The 20,384-nt window shown below is 34.6% G+C and overlaps 2 protein-coding genes and 1 non-coding gene across 4 annotated transcripts; 1 reads left to right on the top strand and 2 right to left on the bottom strand.

Moving 5' to 3' along the window:
- Positions 1-326: 326 nt before the first annotated feature.
- LOC104235783 (expansin-A3-like) lies at positions 327-5,236 on the top strand. Its single transcript, XM_009789599.2, has 4 exons — positions 327-539; positions 1,313-1,628; positions 3,206-3,495; positions 4,869-5,236. Exons 1-4 carry the CDS (start codon positions 389-391, stop codon positions 4,991-4,993), a joined length of 882 nt encoding a protein of 293 aa, XP_009787901.1. The 5' UTR covers positions 327-388; the 3' UTR covers positions 4,994-5,236.
- A 1,106-nt stretch (positions 5,237-6,342) lies between these two features.
- On the bottom strand, positions 6,343-6,415 carry TRNAK-UUU (transfer RNA lysine (anticodon UUU)). Its single transcript has one exon. It is a non-coding gene; the product is annotated as a tRNA-Lys (tRNA).
- A 1,369-nt stretch (positions 6,416-7,784) lies between these two features.
- Positions 7,785-18,850, bottom strand: LOC104235784 (transcription factor MYB3R-3-like). Of its 2 annotated transcripts, none has more exons than XM_009789601.2 (9): positions 18,717-18,850; positions 18,210-18,373; positions 17,497-17,548; positions 17,090-17,147; positions 11,223-11,317; positions 11,015-11,118; positions 10,602-10,730; positions 8,797-9,879; positions 7,785-8,148 (listed from the first exon to the last, which is right to left on the bottom strand). In XM_009789601.2, the coding sequence occupies exons 2-8, from the start codon at positions 18,353-18,355 to the stop codon at positions 8,805-8,807; spliced, it is 1,659 nt and encodes a 552-aa protein (XP_009787903.1). In that variant the 5' UTR covers positions 18,356-18,373; positions 18,717-18,850; the 3' UTR covers positions 7,785-8,148; positions 8,797-8,804. The 2 variants fall into 2 exon arrangements, with proteins under 2 accessions (XP_009787903.1, XP_009787905.1); XM_009789603.2 differs by having other exon boundaries at positions 18,210-18,364.
- Between the last annotated feature and the right edge of the window lie 1,534 nt (positions 18,851-20,384).

The following is a 20,384-nucleotide window of genomic DNA, read 5'->3' as shown; positions in this document are numbered from 1 at the left end:
ATAAGTCTAAGCATGAATCATGAAACTTCACTACTTCATTGCCATGTTTCCATGTGCCTTGAGCAAGCTAGCTATTCTCATGACCACGTGCACCTCACATGTATTCTTATAGATCCTATTTTTGTTCAATATTTTCCCCCCCCCTTTCATACTATGGCCTATAGCTTAACCCCATGATAAATACGTCCACATATATGTCACATTTTAAAAAATTCGAAAAATTACATAATTAACAAAAACAGAGCATTTAATTACAGACCCTGCCATTGTAACTCCTCAATAAATACGCCCACTTAATTTCCTTTCCCTCTCAATTCGCCCTCTGCTCAAACCCCATTCTCTCTCTCTCTCTCTCTCCCGTTTAGACTGAACTCTTCACTGTGAGAAAATGGCTGTGACTAATTGGACACTCTGCATTGCTAGTGTTCTCTGTTTTCTGACGTCCGTTAACGCAAAAATCTCCGGCAATTACGCCGGCGGCCCCTGGACAACTGCCCACGCCACTTTCTATGGAGGCTCTGATGCCTCTGGCACCATGGGTATTATACCTCTCTTCTCTTCTCCCCATTTTACGCAAAATTCTTCGATTTAAACTACTACTTCAATATAATAAGACTCTATAGTGTTAAATACTATTGCCTCTCCCCCGATTTATATGGCATATTTATAGCTTATTTGACCAAATTTCTAAAATGAATGTTTAGAAGTGTTTTTCAAAAAAAAAAAATAGTTTTGGTGTGAAGTAATTTTTATGTTTGACTAATTAATTTGAAAAATATTTTTTAGCAATAATTATTGTTTGGCCAAAGTTTTAAAAAGTATTTTTAATTATATTTTTCTCAAAATGTTTTTCATTGCATTTATTTATTTCTCAAAAGTTGCTTCTCCTTACTCAAAATTACTTCTTCTTTTTTTCTAAAACTTGGCCAAACATTTTTAACTTAAATTTTTTTTTTATTTTTTTTGTTTGTAAACGAGTGCTTTTAGCCTTAGTTTGGCCAAACAGACTATTTAGTATATTCAAAAAAAATTTATACTTTTTAAAGAAATAATTTATTTCAAACTTCTTAATTTACTTTTAATAAGATAACTATAGTCATACATATGTGTATGACTCATTTTAGAAGGTTACGGATGGGCAGGGGTGGAGCTAGCCCTTCCCTTCCGGATTTGGCCGAATCCAATTGATCCAAATTCAAACTCTGTATTTATCTCGTAAAATTCATGAAGTATGTATAAATCATTAATTTAAAACTCAATAACTTAACTCCGCTTGTGCTCATGATTTAACACTAGGTGTTTTTTTTCCTAGGTGGTGCTTGTGGATATGGGAATCTGTACAGCCAAGGCTACGGAGTGAACAATGCAGCACTGAGTACAGTACTTTTCAACAATGGGCTGAGTTGCGGCGCTTGCTTTGAGCTTAAGTGTACTGACCAGAAATGGTGCACCCCTGGGAACCCTTCCATATTAGTGACTGCTACAAATTTCTGCCCACCAAACTACGCCTTGCCTAACGATAATGGAGGGTGGTGCAACCCACCTCGACCCCATTTCGACCTCGCCATGCCTATGTTCCTCAAAATTGCTGAGTACCGTGCTGGAATTGTTCCTGTAAATTACCGACGGTTAGTCAAAGTGCCTAAGCTATAAATTCATCTTTTGCTAATGCACTTTGTTTGTTATTGCTTTGCATTACTCCTATTTGTTTGGGTATTTGATTAGTCATGATCTCGTTACGGCTGTGAACTGTTTGACAAGATTTATAGCATGTTTCGTCAAGCTTCTAAAAATAGTTTAATTTGAAAAGTATTTGTAAGTACTTTTAAAAAAAGTTATTTTTTTTTTTGCTTTTCAAAAGTTGCTTCTACTTCTACTCAAAAATACTTTTTCGCCGAACACCTTAGCTTTGGAATAAAAAAACTTTTATCCAAAAAAATACTTTTGGCCAAGAAAACAATATTGAACATAGATGAAATGGTCTTTTTAGGCCTACATAAGAATAGCTTTGCTATGCCACAACCCACAAATCATAGTAAAATTTAGTATGGTCCCCTATCCGTAGCTATATTTTGCTTGTAAATTGACCCAATTAAAGAACGAATTTCCTATCTTTGTCACATGTGCCCTTAATAATAGGGAGCGTCAAAGTTGCTATTTTAGGTGTTTCTGAGGGGTAGAAAGGTAATTGAGACATGCAAAACAGTAATCCAGGAAAATTGGGATCTGCCCTGCTTAGATTTTAGTGTATGTGTTTCTGAGGTTACATAGTGCTTGTTGAGTCCCGACCATATTGTACGGTATTAATTAGGAGATAGTATTATTTACTGCATTCGATATTTTTATTAAATTGAATAAATTAATCCCAAAAAATTATAAAGAAATTGGGAAAATATATTCATATTTAAATGACTAAATGTATATACGAATGACTTTTTATTAACTTGGTACGGTCTATGAGAACGCACCCTAAGTAGTCGTTTGGTAGGTGCATTAAAGAAAATAATACTAATCTCTTGTTTGGTACTTCTTCCGGTCCAAAATAAGTGATTTTTGGTTGTTTTAATACATATTAAGAAATTTACCTTTTAACATTAATTAGCAATGAGATTGACCATATTAACCTTTACTATCTCTTCACATAAACACTCATAACACATATTCCAATATTATTTATTCCAAGGGCAATGTAGGAAAAAAATAGTTAATTCATTCTTGAAATCTGGAAAAATCACTTATTTTGGACCACAAAAAGAAGGCCAAAAAATCACTTATTTTGGACCGGAGGGAGTACATTTTTTTCAACATATGTATTACTAATGCAAGTATTAGTGATACAACATATTTGGTATTATCCTATATATAACTAATACAAAGCACATGGTATTAGCAATATCAAGGCTATTAATGCATGCATCAGCATGGTTAAAGACAAAATTATTCTTAAAGTCCCTTAAAGCTAAAGAATATGGAGGATATTTTTGTAAATGATTAATTTTCTTAAAAATTATGCAATGCATTTAAATTTTACACATCATACCAAACAGTGAATAAGAAATAATCTCTACATAATCAATGTTTGCATTACTAACTCATACATTACTAATATAGCTTATGCAGCACTAGTCTTATACACCCTACCAAACGATCCCTTAGCTCATAGTCTTTTACTAAAAATGTTTTTTTTTTTTTAAATTCTTTACAGGGTACCATGCAGAAAGCAAGGAGGAATCAGATTCACAGTCAACGGTTTTAATTACTTTAACTTGGTATTAGTGACAAATGTGGCAGGAGCAGGGGATATTCAGAAGGTTTATGTTAAAGGTACAAAAACCAATTGGATAGCAATGAATCGAAATTGGGGTCAAAATTGGCAAACCAATGCTTTACTTGTTGGCCAAGCCCTTTCTTTTAGAGTCACGGCCAGTGATCGACGCAGTTCTGCTTCTTATGATATAGCACCAGCTAATTGGCAATTTGGTCAGACTTTCCAGGGTAAGAATTTCCGGGTTTAATTTCAAAAAAAAAAAAAAAAGGATAATATTATACTGACCTTATAAAAGAAAAAAAAATGTTCTTTTATCTTATTATAAAAAGAAAATAGAAAAATTCACACAATTTCCTGCTTTCATTTTTTCTCTTTTTTATCTGGGAAAATTTGAAGTATGCGGAAATTATTTTCTTTTCTTTTTTTATCAACTTTCTGGGGAATGGATTTGTATTTTATTTTTTACTTTTTGGGTTTTTTTAACCTTTATGTGATGATGTGGGTGTTGGTAAAAGTTAAACCTGGTTAAGGTGAAGTGAAAAAGCTATAGAGACTGAAGCAGCTGCAACAGGACCAAAATTAGGGAAAACTTGTAGCCTTCAGCTTTATTTTCATATTAATATTGATGTAATGGAAAGTTATATTTTTATACTGCAAATCCTATATTTTATTACTTGTAGCTCTCTTGTTTTCCATTGATTGTTTCTTGTATCATTTCTCTTCTTTCCGCATCGTGTCTTTAATGAAAAAGCAAGCAGCGATTAAATAAGCTAAAAAGAATTTTAACATGCAACAGAATATGATAGTAAGTACATAAGCGGAACTAGGAGTTGAAATTTATGTGTTCAGAATTTTAGTTCTTTTACGTTTTTGTGTTCTAAGACCTAAGTTAATATTAACTTTTACATATTCAACGAATTTCTTACAATAAATACAGAATCTGAATTAGGGGCGGAGCCACGGTGTTGGTTGCGGCTTCGGTCGAACTCAATAACTTTTGTTCAAACCCTATATTTGTATTAAAAAATTCAATGAATATGAAAAGATTATTAATTTAAAACCCAATAACTTAAGATGATTATAATCCCAAACCTATAACGTTCAAATTCTAGCCCCGTTTCTGACCGGAATCAAAGCTATTGGACCCGTAATCTATACTCTATTTCCGTCCCATTTAATTATGGCGTGAGACTCCCTTTCAGAATTCCTCATTAATGTCTTAATCAATTGGCCACTTACCATCATATATATAACCTATGGCTAAGAAGTGCTAACAGAAACGACAGTTTTTGCCTATCAACTAATTAAATGAAAGACAATGAAATTTTACATCACTGAAATGGTACTACTCTTTTGTTGGCGTATTTGTTGTTTCAAGATTGGGCCAAACCTTAAGCTCTCATTGCAATTTTACTACATATACATTTTGTAATAAAACGATTCCAAATAGGAACAAGCACAAAGACCTTTGAGGTAATTAATTAGTCCCAAAATTCTATGTTCTAAACAATGACCAAAATAAAGGTTGTGTAATTCAATCTAATAACTTGATGCCATTATCAGTCCCGTTGTACATACCTCACTACAAGTTTTATTTCAGCTAGAGATAACAAATGGGTTGTGGAGCAGAACGGAGTAGCGGATCTACTAGCTAAGGAAGGAGCCAGAAGGAGCTTCTTGATCATGTTATTGTATATATGTCAATTTCTCCTTTGTTTGCTATGAATGCACTAATAGCAGATAAATTAGGTCAAATGTTTGTCACGAGATGGTTTAATGAAGAATATTCCCTAGTATTCAATAGGTAGTCGTTTCAGAGAATTTTGGCATTCATGGTCTGCCGTTACGTTTTGATCAGTGGCCCCCTTTATTGTCATTTAAGAGGGCTTGTTCCTAGGATCTTGTTTCCTAGGTATAGCTACAAATAGTGACATCAACAACCATTGTAAACACGTCTCTTGAAAAACTTATGCTAAACTTTATTCTCAAGCTAAATAATACAATTTTACTTTCTGTCTAATATTGCTCTTACTTCTTTCCACAGAAGCATTGCTATCGGAGTCAGGCATGTCATTTCCTTTGATTTTAAAGCTTAGCGTTTTTTTTTAATCTAATTTATTTATCATTTGGATCAAATCAGTTCGCTTGTCTATAAACCACGTAACAAATTCAAATATTCTATTTTACGGGTAAAACTATTCAGGTCAGAGCATAAGCTAGTGATGCTTCTGACTCGAACTTTTTTAAATACGAACCGACGTAAACATAATATTAATTAATCTTTGTCATTTCTTAAGAGACTCTAGACGCTCCTCGTCCTAAAGCATCTATGTTTATGCCCTTTTTGCCTTCCGTCGTCAAAAAGAAAATCTAAGCTTAGGTTCTACATAGATATCAGTCAAAATTGGCAAATAAAGAACAAATCAAGATATTCTCCAATACTCGAAAGAGTTAAAATTTAGGGATAGGTCAAATGGGAATTTATACCCCCCTTATCTTTCAAATATTTCTTCTCGAAAGAGAGAATAAATCTAACAAATATTTTCCTACTTGTTAGTCAACTTGCTGTATATTTTAAGTTAAAATTTGTTGCTCAGAGATTAATTTGTGGTTTAAAATCCGGTAATGATTACACGTAATTACTCTATTTTAGCTGAATTTATTCGCTAAACCTGTTGTGATCTACTTTGACTTGTCTTTAAGAATATTTCCCCATTTTAATCTACTTGCCTTTGATACTTTGGAATTTATTTGCAATTTCTTGCCTTTTTCTTTTGGGAAGGGGAATGCGCTTTTCTTTTAATATCTGATGGGATTTGTTTTGGGACGTTTGGTCCATAGCTTTAATATTTCAGATTAGATGGTCGAGTTGTGTAATATAATATGAGAATCAATTTTGGTGAGCTTATTTTACACTATTAAAAAAAAAAAAAAGATAATATCAAGTTTTGTCAGTTCGTCAAAACTTGTAAACCATTTAACAATATTCTTATCAATCCGCTTGTGAGTAATTTAATGAGTTTTCAGCAGCATATAATTAAATGCAAAAAGAAAACACATCAAACAGCAGATGTCGCCGTCTGTGGGAATCGAACCCACGACCACGTGGTTAAAAGCCACGCGCTCTACCAGCTGAGCTAAGACGGCTGTTTGTTAATGTCACGGTTAATTAAATATAATTAAAATACCTTACATTTGTATCTTCACCAAAACGAAGAATTAGTTAACTTAATAATGTATGATTAGTACATTAGCATTTACCTTCACCATTCTCCTCTTATTACTCTTTGTTTATTTATTTCCATGGAAAAGGAGTTCACTCTTGAGTGCAGAGGTGGATCTAAAATTTAAGTTTTATGGGTTCAACTTTTAAGATTTTAGCATTGAACACATCGTATTTTTTAAGTTATGGGTTCATATTGTTATACATTACAATATTAATGAAACTTTACACATAAATTTATGTTCCACGTTAAAATTATCTGACACAATGTATCCGCCTCTGCTTGAGTAGATTGTCCATGAAAAGGAGTTCACGCTCCGGGAAATAAATGATAGAAACCAACTCAAGATGTGGACCTTGTAAGTATTACAACAAGTGCTCTATTTAGGATGATCTCATTTCAACGGAGGGGAATAAGAGAAAAGAAAAACGAAGAACCGACTATTCAAGGTTGCACTTTTTTTTTTTGATAACCATTAGTCATTTAGGGTCGATGGCGCAAAGTCCTAAACTCGATAGCCCCCCCCCCCCCCCAAACACACACACCTATCACCACTTAGATACAAGACTTTTGTTTATGGTAGAGTTTGAACTTGCGAAGTACACCTAGCCCACACATTATCTGTTGCGCTCTTACCGCTAGACCAAACCTCTGCAGGAGATGGCGCTTTTTCTTTTGCATTTATTCACTCTTTAGGATTCCCCACAATGTGGAAAACACTTACATGCACGTGATATTTGCGCTAAACAAAACAGTTTATCCATATTCCATATCACTTACCAATGGTCAAGTGATAAAAGTCTAGACATTTTATTTGCTTGTTAATTATAAACCCCAGGTAAATTTTTACCATGTGTAATTTGTATACCGCTCTAATTTGAGAACTCCAATTGGTTTAGGAGAAGTGTGAATCTCAGGTTCTTCCCCTCCTTTTTCTGAAGATGAAACTGCCAATTAGCCTCTCAGCTTATAATTGTGCTTGTATTCTTCCCCAGTAACTTTGTCTAATGCCTCTGTACTTCTATTCAAAGTCATGTACAATGCACTTTTGGCAATATTTTACCTTATCTAGAGGTCTCATGGCATAATATTGAAGTTGAGCTGGGAACAACATAACAAAAGTCCGTGCTCCGATCACAGTTTCAGTATCTATCTGATGTCCACAAGTGGTACAGCATAATTGGCAGATACAACCATTTGAGTCCACTTGAGACAGAAATAGCATGTGAGATCAACCATATGAGCCCAGAAAAGCTGATAGTTTTACCTCATTACTGGTATGAACTGCGAAGATACTATCCAGCAAAACAATTGATCTTATTGAACAACTATTTTCGACATAATTTTCCACCAACGTACTTAGATGAGTTCCTGTACTAATAGATTGCAACTTATCTTCAAGTTCAATAATACTCACTGTTATAATATCTATGTATAATGAATAGCCAAGGACCTAAAAATAATTGGTGTAGATGAGAAAAGAAAAAAAGAAAACTCAGAAGGAACCTAACACAAACGTATATATGCAAGGTCAATTCTTCTGGAATTTGATGAGGTCTTTTGATTCATGAAGGTCAACACCTCAAGAATTCCAACTGCATGACAGCCAGTGTCACGGATAATAGCAGGGTAAAACTACCGCTTCCAGCAGTTATCCTGCACGACAGAAAAGATGATAATGGTAATGATGTAATCCAATTGGAACTGCTCAAAAACATGCTCGTGCTCTTCCGCCCTAAAGAATATTTTCAGAAATTTTAGACAGCCAATAATGACACGCAATTGATGACAAGAGCATGCATGAGTACATAATAGTGCTAATGCTAACAAGTATAGGTTGAAGAAAAGCATGGCAGTGAACCGTTTTGTCACATATCGGAAAAATGTGAGTACTTCCAGTAGCAAAAGTGGATTTTACATTGTCAGTATTTGGCAAAATGTGATTTCAACCACGTGCATCATCCATGAGCGGAGTTCTCTTTTTTTTTTATTGGTGATCCATGGGCGGAGTTCTCCTTTTTTTTATTGGTGATCCATGAGCAGAATTTAAATTTCTAATGAATGATTACTTAGACACACTGTTAACTCGATTCTTTCTCCGAAGTTTGAATTAAAGCTTGACGTAAAGCAGAAATCATATAAGAAAAAAGAAGCTGTTAGAATATTCTGTAATTGAGTCGTCAATATTATGTTATTGAGGACTTAAATTAGGAAATTATGTATATCAATGAGAATCAATTTCGGATTCAACTACTAGAATGTGCAATATACTTTAGTAGTTTAGAAGGAAAGGAAGGCTCTTACCATAGGTTCTAGGTGATACCCATTCTTGTTGCACGCAAACAATCTGCTACATGTGATATCTCTTTGACAGTTGAATCATTAATTCCAGTACTAGTATTGTGCTGCTCATTGTCGAATGCAAACTTAAGCTGTTTCTCCACAGACCTGAAGATGGACTTCCGTTTGGACCTTATTCGGTATGGAGGAGAGGCGTTAAACGCCTGGGTATCGCATGGCCCAATACCATTGTAAGAAGGGTTTTTCGAAGAACTTCCCCGAATCATGACATATTTTTCTGAACTGTCAGTTTGTTTATCCTCACAAGCATCATGTACTTCATCCTTATGCGTATCTCCATCTGCATTCCCAATTTTATTACCTGGCGTATAGTTCAATTTCCTCTTTCTAAATATGGAAGGCGTATTCGGGAAGCTTCTAGCAGCAGTCTTCAGTATGGATTCAGGGGTTTGTGAATACAAACTACTACCCTTCAGACTACTAGGTGGAGTCAAGAAAGAACTAGGTGACAAACTTGGACTTGAATCAGATTCACAATGTGCCCATCGAATATTCAGATGATCTGAATCCATTGAAATACAACTTTCTAACTGTGGAGGTTCGTAGTATAATGTACCATATGTAGGTATTTCACAAGAAAATGGAGTTTCAATGACTTTAAAATGATCAACTTCACTATTCTTTCCATATCCTTCAAACTTGATTTCCTTAATTTGTTTAACATGGATAGAATCCATTACCGGTGACTCTGCCTCCCACCTAACAACTTCAGAATCAGCAGACTCATTTTTAGGACCACTTTTGGAAGCATCAATATTTGCAACCAGCAGTTTGGCATCTTGATGATTCTTGTCACAATTTTCTATTTTACACACATCGGTAGTTCCTGATGAAGCAAGCTCAGTTGAATCTGATCCTTTATGTGAGCAAACAAGCGCCTTTTCAGCTGAAGCTGTACCAGTTGTGTCCTTACAACCATTTTGAAGGCCGTCCCTACCAACAGATGGAAGGTTTCCAGTAGCCAAATAAAAGTCTAACTTCTTCTTCATGGAGCTATTCCAATGGTTCTTGATTGCATTATCAGTCCTGTATAAAACTTCGTCCATTTATGACCAAGAAAAGTAGTTTAAGAGTTGTAAAAGATACTATGAATGAACTCCGTATTCTCGAGCATATTTCTGTAGGTTATTGCGTCATTTATATGGAACAATGGCTGAAAAAAATTTAACTTCAGAGCTTATCTACCTTAAAGTCAAACTCAAAACCAATGATATACAAGCTTCTGGGTACCAAAAGTTACCAACAGATAGCACTAGCTAAGACACAAAAACAGATCAAATGTTTTATGGCTACAATGATATTTGTTTCTATCAATGTGATATCCACGGATAAGAAATATGCATATAAGAACTAACTAGTAAATTCATACTAATTATCATTTTCTACCACAATCGGGTGAAAAGCATAGTTATCATGGGGATAATATGCATATTAGCCGGACAAACAAAAAACATGAAGTTAAATTACGCCTAAAGATTAGCTGCTAAACAAAGGCCTTCACACCGTCGCACTACAAGACATAATAGCATAAACTGATTCATTACACACAATTCCAGTATCTCCACACAATCTTTCAGGATCTTTTCCTATAGTTTTTCTTTGGTGACTGCTTAGAACCCAATAGCAGAAAACGCCATATAGATTTTTTTTCTCTTTAATCTACTGAATGAAGAATTCATAACTTCTTTAGATCATCAACTAGTGTTGGACCCACCTAAAGATGTTCAATATCAGTGCTGAATGATTACCTTCCAGGTAGGACTTTAGCTATTTCAGCCCACTTGTTCCCATAGATCCGATGAGCATCTAGGAGTGCTAGTTCCTCCTCCAACGTCCAGGCATCTTTTTTAATATTTGGATTCAAATGATTGTGCCACCTGAAGAAATTAAAAAATCATCATTAAGCCAATGCAGTAAGCTCTCCCAATTTGAAAAGGAAAATAAAGAATTGATTGTGATATTAGCAGAAAAAGTTGAACCGGTAAAAGCAAGCCAAGGTAGTCATATTTATATATCTTTGACTGACCATGTAGTATCTAAGTCCCACAATGGGGAAAGTTAGCAATGAATCAACAGATAGCTGTATTGATATATGGAAGGAACTGTTAAATTAAACAAGGATAACATTTACACAACTTATGACCACCATATCTGATCTTACCTCTCACGGCATTGCTTCCCTATCCGACCAGGCAATGATTTGGCTATGACAGACCATTTTGTAGGGCCGTACCTTGCCACCAGTTCAATGATCTTATCATCCTCCTATACACAAATCACCAATAAAGTGAAGGACATCGAAAATTACCAAAGATCATCGAAGCACAATCTAGAAGAACAGATTAACATAGAAGAAAAGCAAAACCAACCTCTTGAGTCCAGGGTCCTTTTACAAGGTCTGGGTTCAGAACCTTTTGCCATCGATGCAGGCATTGCACTTCAGATCTATCCGGAAAGAATTCAGCTGCATGTACATCAGGGTTTGAATAAAACCAGATTGTTTTATCTAGTTACAGGATAAGCTTAAATCAAGAACTGAGTGAAATACGTTGCCCAATGATCAACAACCAATAACAGTTGATATCAAACAAATCATGAGTGACTCACAAAAAACTTCAAACAAGTTAACATTTGTTGAAGTTGTGTGTCCGCTCTTTGGTAAACCTTAAAAGTTTACCATCTGTTAAACCAGGTTTGGCAGACTCTATTATGGAACAAAAATATTCACCATTCTTTAATATATCAACAACAACTATACCGAAACACCAAACAAGTTGGAGTCGGCTACATGAATCCTCGATATCTATTCTTTTATTTGGTCTCATTCCATTCCAATACTCAATTCCAAATCTCACACTTATCCTTAAACCGACATACAAATTCTAATCAAACTAAAAGACTCTTCACAAATACCAACCTCAGGTGCACCAATAACAAGTCTTAGTTCCAATCAGTTGATATTCTTTTTGTTTAATTAGTTGATATTCCATATATGAATCCTTTGCTTCCACTCAATTTTGTTCTTAGCTAAGACCACATGAATTTCAAATTCTCTCCTTGTGATTTTAGATCAATCTCGTTTTGTTCTAACACCTTCAACCATCCAAATACTGTGCCATGCCTAAGTACCACCAGTTTGGAGGTCTACATAGGATAACGGAAATCATCTCAGGCAACCTTCTCCCATTTTATCCTCGACATATGCTTGTTACACTCTCCGTCTAATGTGTTTTGCTTAAGGTGTTAATCGGGCCGGACTGACCCGTTTTCAGCCCGCTTCAGCCCGGTTCAGCCCGCTACTGTTCATTAATGGACGGGTTGTTTAGGGGGGCGGGTTGTGGACGTTCACATTTAGCTTAATGGTGGCCCTAACCCGTTGAACCCGAAATGTCTTAACGGGCTGAACACAGGCTGCAGCCCGTTAGCAACCCGGTTACCGTTGGAATTTTTTTTTTTAATTTAATTGGACCGTTCCCAACGGTCAAATTGAGAAATGACCATTGGGGAACGGCCAAAAATTGCAAAAATGCCAATTTCGGCCCCCCCATTAAAAATATAGCCCTCCCACCCCTAATAATTGCAAAATTACTTTTTTAACCTTTTAAAATCTATAAATAGCCCCCCTTCTTCTTCATTTTTCCTCACAATTCACTCTCTTACTACTCTAATTCTCTCTCAAGTCTCAAGTCTCTCTTGATATTATAGTTCTCAAATTCTCAATTATTTATTATTTCAAGTTTCATCAATTATTTAGTTTAGCCATTACAAAATTATTATTATCAAATATCAATTATTCAAGTTAAGTGTGGTATCAAGTATTCAAGTATTATTAACTATCAAGTTTCGGTCTATCAATTGAAGTTTGAATTTTGATATCAAAAATTCAAAATTAGTGCGGCATAAGGAATCCCGGTACACTCGTTCCATCTCTTTCTCTTATTTGGTGTACACTTATTTTATTATTTAGAATTATTAATTTAGTTTCTTACTTTAATTTCTTACTTTAATTTATATAATGGATTTACTTAGAGCGGCCAAAAAAGCGTGCACTAGTAAAGGCGATAGTAAGAAAACTTCAAAAAAAAAACAAGAGGTGGTATTGGTTCTTCTAGTAGCTTTACACATATTTCTTAGAAGTTCACCTGAAAATTTAAATGTAGATTATGAGCGAATGCAAGAAAATTATGGTGTAGATGATGATTTAGATGCTTTGTTAGATGATATTCAATCACCCGATAATCTTGAAACACCATCACCTACACCTGGTAATGCTAGTCAAACTCAAAATGTTAGGGTTGCAACAAGTAGGCCTCCTCTCCCTATTAAGAAGAATCGACGATTAAGAAGTAAGTGTTGGATGTTTTTTGAAAGACTAGAAGATCAAAAAAATTATGTAAAATGTAAAATTTGTAGTGAACATTATAAACATGAGCCCGGTAAAGGAGGGGGAACGGGTCAACTTCGTAGGCATATGGAAGAGAAACACCCTCTTGATTGGGGAGTAAATGAGTTATCTGGGCAACAAAGACTTAACCCGAGTACTGGTGGGTTATTTGGGAAATACGATATTAAGAAAGATCGGGAAGAATTAGCTAAAATGATTGTTTTAGGTTGTTTACCTTTTAGTTTTGCTTCTTCACTGTATCTTGTTACTTATATTCAAAGAATTTATAACCCTATGTTTAAAGGTATTCCTAGAAGTACTTGTAGAGCTGATATCTTTAGGCTTTTTGGACAATATCAGACATATATACGTTATTTGTTCGCAAGTCTTCCTTGTAAAGTTTCTCTTACTTCTGATATTGGTCGTGCTGTGAATGGAAATGATTATTTGACTGTTACATGCCATTGGATAGATGATAATTTTTGTATGCAAAAACGTATTATTGCTTTTAAATATGATGAAGATCAAAGTCATACTGGTGCATTTATAAGTAATACTATACATGAAGTTGCTATATTTTATAATCTTGCAGAAAAAGTTTTGTGTATGTCATTTGATAATGCTTCTAACAACACTGCTGCTATTACAATATTAAAATTGCATCTACACCCACCAATTCCTGAAATATTTCATGTTAGATGTGCATGTCATATTTATAACTTGATTGTGAAGAGTGACCTTGAATTATTTAGAGATGAAATTACTTTAGTTAGGAGAGCTGTTGGTGTAATTCAAGGAAATAATAGAAGTGCTAGATTAAATGCATTTAAGGAAAAATGTATATGGACTAAAACCAAGACTCATGCCTGAAGAAATAGTTACTAGGTGGAATTATACTTATTTGTTCTTAAGATGTTGTTATAAATATAGAATAACTATAACTGAAGTTGCTAATTCTCATTGTACCAATCCTAACCGTTTGTTAACATCTAGAACTTGGGAAGTCATTCATGATGTTATACAATTTTTACAAAAATTTTATGTGGCTACACTTGAGTTTCTGGAGCTTATTATCCTACCATTTCAAATGGTTTAGTTCATATTGCTGAAATTTCTCTTTTACTACATAATATGAAGCAGAAAGAAGGATATGCTATTGTTGTTGAATCTATGCTAGATAAGTTTAAAAAGTATTTCTACCCAATTCCCTATATTTACCTAATTGGTGCTATTTTAAACCCTACTGTCAAAATGATAAAGTGTCGCCAATTAATTAGAGCTTTATATACTTATATGGATATTGGCCCAACTGAAACTCCTGATATTGACACTTGTATTTCTGAGCTACACACACATTTACAAACTTTATATAATTATTATGCTAACATTGTTGATGCTTCTTCGGTTGTAGATGCAAATATTCCTTCAACTAATCCTTCAACATCTGGAACAACTATGGATGATGATGATTGTGTTCAAGATTATCAGATTTGGTCTACACTAGGAGAGCATCAACAAACCAGTAGCAGGAATATTGATGAACTACAATTCTACTTGCAAAAGTCACCAGAGCCCCTCACAAAGGATTTTCTACCGCTGGGTTGGTGGAGGAGCAACTCAAATCAATTTCCTGTTCTTTCGGCCATGGCTCGAGACGTGCTAAATGTGCCAATTTCAACAGTCGCATCAGAGAGCGCATTTAGCCAAGCAAGGTAGCAGCTACCCGTCATTCATTGGGCAGCAACACTTTGGAAATTCTAGTGTGCTTCAGAGATTGGATAAGATCAGAACGGCGAAATCAAGGGCGTGACGAGGTAAACGAAGAGGAGGACCAAGAAATTGGAGATATAATGGTTTATGGTTTCGATTCAACCAATGCCGGAAACCAAAACCTCATGTTGACATGGAAGAACTTACAAAAATGATGCAAAGCATGTGATGTACTATTTCTTATTTTTTATAATTATTGTAAACTTTTAAGTTTTAATTTGCAAGTTCAAAAAAAAAAATCAAAAAAAAAACTTGCAATTAATTTGAAGTATTAAAAATATAAATGAAAGCCTTCGGAGTTTGTTCCTTACATTGCCTATTGGTCTTATACTCTTATTAAATAATTTTTTGTAGCCACTTACTTTCTAATTTCAATTTTATAATTTTAAAATACAAATTTCAAATTTAAAACTTTAAACTTCAAAGTTTAATTCTAACCCTTAAAAGTTTGCAAATACTTAACTATCAATGACATTGAATAAGAAAAATAAAATTTAAATTAAAAAAAAAAGAAAAAAAAGAAATTGGAGTCCGACCTGCCCGAGCCCGTTTGAGCCCTAACCCGTACGGGCCCACAAAAACTCCAAAAAACACAGCCCACTAAGAGCCCGCTATCCCCAGCCCGCCTGCTAACCAAACGGGCTGGGGTTTTTCCCGTTCAGCCCGTCCCAGCCCGCCCGATAAACACCCATAGTTTTGCTGGTATAGCCAATGTGAAATTTTTTATTTCATATTACAAACAACAATTACAACACAGGAATTTGAGAAAAACGAAATAGAGAATCACATGATGATTGTAGTATGAACCAAATTGCAGAAGTAACTGCCAAAGCTGGCCTAGATCTAAGCTACAAATAATTCAGTACAGCATATAAGTAATAACATGTTTGAACATATTGGCCTAGCATGTCTATTAAAGATGCATTCAAAACACACACACAAATAAACCACCTACAGATCTGAGATAATTTTGTTCAAGAGAGAACCACTACATGTCGTAAATTGACCTGCCAAAGAAGAAGGCTGAGAATATCATTTTTTTTAAGGTAAAGTTTTATTAATGAAGGTACCAAGATGGTACAATTACGCCAGACCAAAAACTGCCATAATAATCAATAACAAATCAACTATCTCCACCAAGAAATCTATGTACTGCTAAAGAAGAAGGTTGAGTATATCATAGCTGACTGCACCATGGGCTACACCACTGCACAAGTAAAATACCACTAGTTCAAGCAAAAAGGCCAACCTAGAGAGAGGCAAGCCAGCCATGGGACCTTTTGCGTTTAGCCAACAAAGAAGACTCTGCTTGTCTCTGGGAAGGATGATGTCTCAGAGCAAAGCAAAGAAAGCAAATGGTTTGCCTTAGGTTAAATTCGTCATGGAGGATTTACAGCAAGCCAAATAAGAAATCCTAGTTGGTCTTTGGAAAGGGGTGGCATCAAAGAACAAGGCAAAGATAGCAAACGACCTCTCTTAAGCTAAACCTTTCCCCGAGTTACTTAGATTGACTATTACACCTAGTGGCACCTCGGATCTTATGTGCTTTATTCCCAGCTTATAGAGTCATATGATAATAAGTGGTTAGAGATCCCTTTATTTAATCAACCTAATATGATTTTTACTGCAAGTTTAGTAGCTTACTATCGGTCAAATATTGCTCACTATCTTGGCATAGAATCATTTTCCTACTCAATATTATTTGTAGAAATAGGGTTCCATAGTAATCATATTACAACCTTTGATATTCAACAACATCAACTTTCAAAGATGAGTGTCAGTGTGTTCGAATCACAGTTCATAAGCAATATTTATATGCATGGACAATTATTTTTGCCTGCTATTATGAAATGGAAAAAGCAGACATGCATATCCCATGTTTTTTTCAAGGCTTTCTACTTTTTGGTATACTCCTTGTATTCGGGAATGTGTTTTCTATTCTTTAATGAAATTTATTACCTTATAAAAAAAAAAGTTTTGCAGCACAAGAGTTTTCAATCTGTAATAGGTAGTGAAGGAACTAGCTGCTGAAGATTGTTCAATCTTTAATAACTTCCAAAACAACTAGCAAATAAATTATACCTATTTTCTTCCAGCACTTCCCCCTGTAAACTGTAACAGCCCTTCTCAAAGTATCATCCTGTGGCATTGGGAAATTAATCTAATCAATGCATGATTCCTCAAAGTAAAACCAAAAGCTGAATTAATCATACAAAAGACAAGCAACAATAAATAAGAAATTCTAGGAATAGAGCACATTAATGTTAATATACAATGGGGCTGTAGAAGCACAGACAAACTCATTAGAAAAAGTGTTCCGCCAGAAACCAACTTTTCCAAATTCCTACTATTATTCATTAGTAACTCAGTAGTATCCACTATTGAACTTGAAAACTGCAACTCACTATAACCTGAGGGCTTGAGCTTTTAGGCTATTGGGCTATCTTACACCAGAAGATTGTGTCATGCATATCCAGAAAACTACTTACCTCTTCAGGAGTCCAACCACCTTTTGCTCGTCTAATTGGACCAGTGGTTCTCCTGCAAAATTCAACTCATTGTAAGGATCTCATTATTTACGTGCGGTCCAGATGGAAGCAAGAATCACAAAATGCCAAAACCAATAAGCATCAATCACTACTCTACATCTATATCTTGCCACAGCCATTCAAAACTAAAAAATTAGCAGCAGAAACACCGTGAACTTCAAACACCCCTCAATAGAGAAACATGATATTTCACATGACCGTGAATCCGCTATGTGACTGAATGAAGGAGATGACCGGAGAAAAAATTGCATGACATTTCGACGCTAATAATCTATTGTCTTCATGATAGAAAATCTTGACATGTAGATGCTATTCAGCTGCTGAATCACTTTCATATGCCACAACGTAGTTCTAAATTCTAATCTAATTCACAAATGACCTAAATTAAGGTGTGCAACAGAGGAGTATTATACCATCTCATGACTAGGGATTCCACTTTAAAAAAAGCCAAACTTTACCCGAAGTACCAAAGAATGATACTTAAAAGTCATCTACGAAAAAGAAAATATAAACTTCAGATAAACTTTGAAATCAAAACTCGCAAGTATGCTCTCCCAATGTTCAGATTCAAAACTATTATTAGCAAGTATACAAGGTCAAATATGCTGGTTCTAATTTAGGAAATCATATATAGAGAACCAAACAATATTTACCGGTGAGCTGGTGATGTAGGCATCGGGCTGCATACTTCCAATGACTTTACAGTTACACTGCCACTATTTTCAGAAACCGAAGAAGCTGAAGCAGCCGTTGATTGCTTATTCTCAGTACAGCAATCCTCTATTTTCAATTCATCCATGCTTCACACCTAAAAAACCTTAAATCACCAATCCAATAGCAAAATTCAATGAAAAAATCCCAACTTTATTAGAAACCTAATGATTTTTATGTATATAACTCAACCCGAACATCATATTTCGATTTTCAGATCAAAATTATAAGCAAGCAAAAAACTCAAAGCAATATATTCCATGAAAAATAAAAACCGATCCAAACATTAACTTTTCAACAAAATAACCAAAAATCGATTCAGATTAACCAGGCTATACATGTTGAATAAAATAAAACTGAAACTAAATTGATCAAAAATCAATAAAAATATAAAGAGTAAATAAACTGATATTTTTAACGCAATTTTAAGAAGTTAACAGCAAACTAACCTTATATTTAAGCTCATTCAAAACCTAATAATAAATCTCTGAGTTCCCTAGAGAGAGAAATTAAGAGATGAATTAAGCTAAAATAAAACTTTGCCCGTTGAATTTTACAGAAAAGTAAATCTTCATAATATTAAACAAAAAAATAAGGTTTTGTACATAACGAATATATCAAGGGGGTCACCGACGGGGCCGTTTGGTAGCCGTTAAACATTTTGTTGCTTGGAATTATGACGGATTTAACACGAGTGCCGTAACGGCGTTAACGGTTTCCCGTGTAGGTTACGAAAAGAAAGTTTGAACCTCAAACGGCACACTTCAGTTGGATATACGTTGAATAACATATTCATCGGTTTAGATATTCCTGGGTAATTTTACACCGTTGGATTTGAAATTTTGGCGTTCATTTGATGGATAAGTCTTAACCGAGTGGCTATCTCCTTGATGGATGATCCACGGCTAAAATTTAGAGCACGTTTGGTCATGAATTTTTTTACTTTTTTCGAAATTTTTTTACTTTTTTTCGAAATCAATGTGTCATAAAAATATTAATTTTCACTTAAAGATATATTTTTAAAAAAAAATAAAAATTTGAAAAACTCCAAAAAAATATTTTTTAAAATTTTCACTCAGATCACGTACAAAAATTTAAAAACAATCCAAAATTATATTTATGTTCAAACATAACTTTAATTTTCAAATACTACTTTCACTTGAAATTTTTTAATTTATTTCGGAATTTTACAATTCTTTATGTCCAAACGCTCACTTAGTATGATAAATAGGGAATTTAGTTGTGGTGAATATATGAAAGTGAGTTCCATAGGCCGGCCACCATAAATGTTACTCTCTCCGGTTCAAAGTAAGTGATTTTTTGGCTTTTTTCTTGTGGTCCAAAATAAGTGATTTTTTCAAATTTCAAGAATGAATTAATTATTTTTTTCCTACATTGCCCTTGGAGTAATTAATGTTGGAGTATGTGTTAGGAGTGTTTATGTGAAGAGATAGTAAATGTTAATATGGTCAATTTCATTGCTAATTAATGTTAAAATGTGAATTTCTTAATATGTGTGAAAACAACCAAAAAATCACTTATTTTGGACCGGAGGGAGTATGAGTCATCATCAACAACAACAACAACAACGACCCAGTATAATCCCACAAGTGGGGTCTGAGGAGGGTAATATGTACGCAGACCTTACCCCTACCCGAAGGGTGGGAGTATGAGTCATCGTATATATAAAATTCCTTCAACCATAACTGGAGATCTTCAATTTGAACTTGTAAAAATGAAAAATCTCTTGATAATAATGCTTTCTCCTTAAATAGTCCCCGCAATGCAAATCGAAATTAAAAAGGCCAATAACTTCCATATAGTGGGGAGAAGTGCACAAATACTCAATTTTGGGAACCCCATTTAATGCGTAATGAATGTTTATAAATTTTTGCAAATTTAGCCACTTCGGAAACGCCTTCCAACATACACGATCGGAGTTGCAAAATTCCGTCCAAAGTAATTTGCCGGAAGAAAAACCGCTTTAACTTTTGGGAAAAAAGACATCACATGAATCATTGAGTATCTAATCAGAAACCAAAATAAAGTTGATTATCAAGGGCAACCGTGTTTATTTGACAACCCTTATGTGGAAGATAGGCAAAATAGATGAATTC

The sequence above is a fragment of the Nicotiana sylvestris genome, chromosome 12 (assembly GCF_000393655.2).
Source record: "Nicotiana sylvestris chromosome 12, ASM39365v2, whole genome shotgun sequence".
Classification (NCBI taxonomy): Eukaryota; Viridiplantae; Streptophyta; class Magnoliopsida; order Solanales; family Solanaceae; genus Nicotiana; species Nicotiana sylvestris.
Note: the sequence above shows the minus strand (reverse complement) of the source record. Positions and strands in the feature narration are given on the sequence as shown.